At 40.1% G+C, this 6,000-nt stretch overlaps 1 protein-coding gene across 1 annotated transcript in view; it reads left to right on the top strand.

Annotated features, from left to right (window-relative positions):
• LOC125644047 (ectonucleotide pyrophosphatase/phosphodiesterase family member 7-like) overlaps nt 1-5,548 on the top strand; it is a 47,816-nt gene extending 42,268 nt beyond the window's left edge. The window contains exon 6 of the mRNA XM_075133318.1: nt 5,488-5,548. Coding sequence (XP_074989419.1) covers nt 5,488-5,548 — 61 coding nt within the window. The remainder of the gene's footprint in view (nt 1-5,487) is intronic.
• Nucleotides 5,549-6,000: the final 452 nt, after the last annotated feature.

A 6,000-nucleotide genomic window follows, 5' to 3' on the forward strand; every position in this document is an offset into this window, starting at 1 on the left:
GCTCAGAAAGAAAGAAAATTCCTCCTTTTTACCAACATTGCATTCCATTCTTTAGCACAGATAAATATTAATCAATCAGTAATGAAAGCTTAGGGATTTATGGCACAGTCTCCTATCAAACGAGAACAAGATAGACTATTATTGCTGTCATAAAGTAGCTTTGAGGAAAAAAGGCTATACTATGGAAGCTTAAGAGGGAAAGAATAAAGAAGTTTCCTTTTTGCATTAGAATCATAGAATATCAGGGCCGCAGGTCCCTTACTGATATTAATTAATATTTATCTGTGCTAAGGAATGGAATGCAAGGCTGTTGCACTTGGAAAAAAAAAAGAATCAGCAAATATGAGATTTATTTTCGGAAGCACCAAGTTGTTCATTGCAAATCATGTTTTATTCACGCCTTTAAAATATACAAGACACCAAAAATTGCATTTCCACTCTTTGAAATCTCAATAAAACATTGGCTCAATCATTTTCCAGTCATAATTTAGTCGTATTTCACACACACATTGATTATTCTGGATGAAATATATATGTGAGCATTATTACATTCAATGGAAACATTCTAGTAAACAGCATGCATCTGTGGAATGCTTCATTATTTAGGATTCTCTCAGCCAGCAATTATGAGGACCATTTTTCTTGTGACAATATAGAAGATGTCAAGGAATTTTAATTTTGTTTTATATTTCTTTAGTTATTTAAAAGGGGACTGCAGTAGCATTAACTATAGTACAGAGGGGTCCGATTCAGGGCAAGTAAATAGGAAAAAGTTACCCATTTAACTGTATTACATTGGGGCCTGCTAGAAAGTCACAATACCTGGGTCCAGGGGCTACTCAGGCTCATACTTCCAAATGGTGTAACCACCTCAAATTTCACAGGTGTTTTCCACATCCAGCTTTGGATTGCAAGACTATTCAGGCTGGATTTTCGAAGTGCTGAATTCTTATACCACCAACTGAAGTCAGTGTGAAATGGAAGGGCTTATAACCTCTGGAAACCAGGCCCTTGAGAGTAGGTCTACACCTCAAAGAAAAACCCACAGCACTGAGTCTCAGAGCTCAGGTCAACTGACTTGGCTCATCGGGCTAAAAATAGCAGCAGAGACGGCTGGCCTCAGCTTGGGGCTCAGGTCCTGAAGCCCAGCACAGAGGGGAGGATCTCAGAGCCCAGTCTCAAGCATGAGCAGGAACATCTACAGTGCTATTTTTAGCCCTGCAGCCTGAGCCCCGTGAGCCCAAGTCAATTAAGCCAGGCTCTGAGACTTGTGCCATGGGTTTTTCTTTGCAATGTAGATGTATCCTTAGGGTCTTGAATTTATTTCAGCCTCTGCAGTGTCATTGTGAGTCAGATCCATTGATGTCAATGAGAATCTTTCCAGACCCTGTGACTTCATCTGATATTGGATCAGTACATAATACTGCATCACAAAGTGATGGGAACATGCAATTGTCATACAACACTGAGACCAGTGTGGTTGCACACATTCATAAGTGATCTGGAAAAAGGGGTGAACAGGGAGGTGACCAAGTTCACAGACCGTACAAAGTTACTCAAGATAGTTAAGTCCAAAGCTGACTGCAAAGAGTTACAAAGGGATCTAACAAAACTGAATGAGCGGGGAACAAAATACCAGATGGAATTCAGTGTTGATAAATGCAAAGTAGTGCATATTGAAAATGTAATCTCAACTATACTCACAAAATGATGGGGTCTAAATTAGCTGTTAGCACTCAAGAAAGATCTAGGAGTCACTGTGGATAGTTCTCTGAAAACATCTGCTCAGTGTGCAACAGCAGTCAAAAACGCTAATAGAATGTTAGGAACCATTAGGAAAGGGATAGATATACAGAGGCATGATGATATTTTCTGTCTAAGTCCATGGCATGCCCACACCTTTAATACTGCATGCCTTTCTGGTCACAAAAAAAGATATTAGAATTGGAAAAGCTACAGAGAAGGACAACAAAAATGATTAGGGGTATGGAGCAGATTCCATAGGAGGAGAGATTAAAAAAGACTAGGACTTTTCAGCTTGGAAAAGAGATAACTAAGGGGGGGGGGGAAATATGATAGAGATCTAGAAAACCATGACTGGTGTGGAGAAAGTGAATAAGGAAGTGTTATTTACTCCTTCTCATAACACAAGAGCCATGGGTCACCCCAATTAAATGATTAGGCAGCAGGTTTAAAACAAAAGGAAATACTTCTTCACACAATGCACAGCAACCTGTGGAACTTGTTACCAGAGGATGTTGAGAAGGTCAAAACTATAAAGGGGTTTTTAAAATGAACTAAATAAGTTCACGGAGGATACGTCTATCAATGGCTATTAGCCAAGGGATGCAACCCCATGCTCTGGGTGTCTTTAGCCCCTGTTTGCCAGAAGCTGGGAGTGGATGAAAGGGGATGGATCACTCAATGGATTGCCTGCTCTATTCACTCCCTCTGTAGTATTTGGTGCTGGCCACTGTTCGAATACAGGATGCTGGGCTAGATGGACCAGGTGGTCTGACCCAGTACAGCAGTTATTATCTTGGTTTTATAAGTATTATTCTTGTGCAGCAGCAAAAAGCCAAACCCACTGGAGTCAAAGATAGAGAGGCGATGAGATGAAACCTGGACAACTGATATACTGAATAGTGTTTTTTCTGGACAGCATACTACCAACAGGAAGGCAGATTGTCAGAGCAAGCGCCTCAGTGAGAGGAGCCCATTTCAAAGCCATGCTGATCGTGCTGTGGGTCAATTAGCTAGCAGTTGTGGATCACACCCAACCCCTTCATCAGAATGAGATCGCACTTAGCACAATAACTTAATTTCCTGCAAAATTTTCCCCAGGAAACACACGTATTAAGTAGATTTAAACAGGAAAGAGAACGACAACGTCTGGTTCTTTTCCTGTGCTACCAGCAATCATATCCCTCTCCACATTTACAGCATCCTCTTCAACCATGTGAATCACTTCCACTCATACAGAATGCTAAACTAGACAGCACTTCAGGTCAGCATTATGTTCCTGATCCAGTGCCCACTGAAGTCAACAGAAAGAGTCTCACTGCCTTCAAGGGGGCCCTGCCCCTTGTGCTCAGGGTCCACACAAAAAGGACCATGCCAAATATTTTGGCTACAAGAGCAACCTGTCTCATCTTTTACTCTTAAACAATCAGCAACAGCACCACAGCAGTGCCATCACTGTACCCATAAAGTTCTGTGAAAAATTAGAGCTGGAAAGAACGTTAAATAAAGTTACATTATAAAAATCCTTCTTCCCTCCACCCTTTCCCCACTGGGGGACGGGTGGGAGCAGGGAAGGTTTAACGTCTCCATTGTTTAGAAAGAGATCAGCTCAAGATAAAAAAAAAAAAAGTGCTTGCAATTCGTGCTGTGGTTGAACATTAAGGAGGAGAATGTAACTCATAATACATACTCCTGTTCATGCACATATGAAGGAGGCACTGCTGCCTTCTGTCCTCTGAACGCCCAGGGTTTCGTGAAATGTAAACTGCAGTTTACTCTAAACCAGTTCCATGACAGGTTAAAAAATAAATAAAAACAGATTCTGCATCAAGTTCAGGGAACAATTCACCTCAGAATAAGTCTGTTGTAAGAGTTGAGCCTGACATAGCAATGTGTATTGCAGTAACACTGATGCCTACAAAAAGCAACAAGATAGAGAAATCTAAAATAATGAGCAGTATAGAAAACATAGGAAAAGGTCAACAGGATCTCCCAATAATATTAGAGTAAGGGAATGGCTTATGAAATTTAGAACAGCACCAAAATTTAAAATAGAATAGAAGAAATACCATTTTTACCGATCCATAAAATAACCTGTGGAACTCACTGCTTTGAGGTACCATTAAAATTATATACTTTGCAGGATTCAAAAGAATATTATTCACATAAATGTCTAATAAGCCATGTTCAGGGAATAACCATCTAGGGTTAGGGAGAAATTTCCCTAAGGACAGGTTTTTCCATATTTGTTCCTTATAGGATGCCTTGCACCTTTCTCTGAAGCATCTTGTACTGGCCATTGTCAGAGAAAAACACTGAGCTAGATGGGGTGTCTGTTTGAGCCAATAGGCCTATTCCTACTTTCCTGCGTTTGAAAGTTGGACTGTGCATGTATAGGAAACATCTCGATTCGGTTTTTGTATGCTCAAGGTATTGAGCTCAAAATGTTTGGATGAAGGAAACCCATTAAGTGTAATGCAAAATGACATATACAAAATCTATATCTATAACTTGAAATAAATAGGTGTTCCGTCCCGTCCCCCCCCCCCCACACACACACACAAAAAGCATTTTCAGTTTCTAATTAACTGTAACATACCAGATGTTTTGTCAGCTATATCATCTGTCTCTGGGTACAAGACACTGGAAATGGCTTGAACCATCTGTTATAAGCAGCAGTAATCTGTAGCAACACTGGTGAAATGCACTCACTCAAAATACAGTTGGCAAGGCTTCTTTTTTAGTCTGAGCACGTGTTTTCCTCTGGTTTTGTCGAGTGTGAAATGTGAAACCACTCGACTCCTCAGAAACATCTTACCTACCGTGAGAGTCTAAACCTCCAAAATGAGCATAATTTAATCACCTCTGATAGCTGTAGTCATGGTGAGAGCAGTGCTTTAACTAGATTTAGAAGTGAAGGGTAATAGTCTTTGACATTCATGGAAGCTACCCAGGATGACAGGAAGAACAGCCACGTAAGCTGGTTCTAGGTATTAGTAATAGTTGACAAAGTGGGTATTCACCCACAAAAGCTTATGCTCCAATATGTCTGTAAGTCTATAAGGTGCCACAGGACTCTTTGCCGCTATCACAACATCTGTTATTCATATTTGTTGAGAATAGGAAAGATATGACCCTTTTTCAATGCAAGTGGAAAAGTGCCCAGATTAGTAGAAGGCCACTTAGTGAGATTTGTTTGTGTGATGTGTAATTATAAATCTGTCTCATTTCCTACATTCCACACCTTTACATTTGTAAGAACAATCCCTGTGTATAGATTTCAGCTGACATATTGTCCTCAGAGTTGCTGCAGACTGTAATGGACGCGACGCACACACACACACAATGCTCTCTTGGAGACTTGACTTCTGTTCTCTCTTTAATCTAAAATAGGTCATTATAGACAGAGCCTGAGATGCGCAAAGTCCAAATGGTTCCCACTGAAATTAATGGAAATTGTTGGGTGTCTAAATCTCCTTAGTTTGCTTTGAAAATCTCAGTCTGGAGGTTTGCATTTTATGGCCTATGAAAACTTAACACCACTGTGTATACCTCTATTACATATTAGTTCCAAGTGACAGCAGTGGGAGATCTGTAAGTAGGAGTATATCATATGCAATACAGACCTGTGGCACAGCTTAGAGAGGAGAATTCTGCCCCAAATGTTTTTTGCAGTATTTATTGTAACTTAATGAACAAAAGCTTCCAATCTATTTAACAAGTATTTTCTCACCCCACCTACAGGCAAAAGAAGAATCATCACAAAGCAAAGAACAACCCACCTTTATCATCAACAACATTGTGAACCATTTTCATTTTGAGAGAATACATATAGCATTTGAAAAAATCAAGTCTGCATCTTGTTCTTTCTGGTTCTGTTTGCCATGTCTGCTACCAGAAACTGGAATAAAGCTAAATGAAATGATCATTTTACATGTTTTGTGTTTTTTAAACTTTTGGCTTGATACATTACAATACAGGTCCTAAAAAAATCCTTGGTCTCAAAACAGCGAGGATAGTAACACGTTATCATTTTACAAACAAGAGAGCATCAGCATGTGCAACAAAAAGCTGTACAATGAAAGTGAGTGAGCATGTGTGTGTGTGTATGTATGTATATTGCCATTCCTGTTACAAGGCTTGTCCCCCACTCTGGACAATCCGTTGCAAGTGGCCCCAAATGCTGGATCTCACACGCTCCTAAACCAACCGGTTCTGGGCAGAGTCAGGTCACTGTTCCTAGCTCTGGGTTTCTAA

Source organism: Caretta caretta, chromosome 10 (assembly GCF_965140235.1).
Source record: "Caretta caretta isolate rCarCar2 chromosome 10, rCarCar1.hap1, whole genome shotgun sequence".
In the NCBI taxonomy this organism is placed as follows: Eukaryota; Metazoa; Chordata; order Testudines; family Cheloniidae; genus Caretta; species Caretta caretta.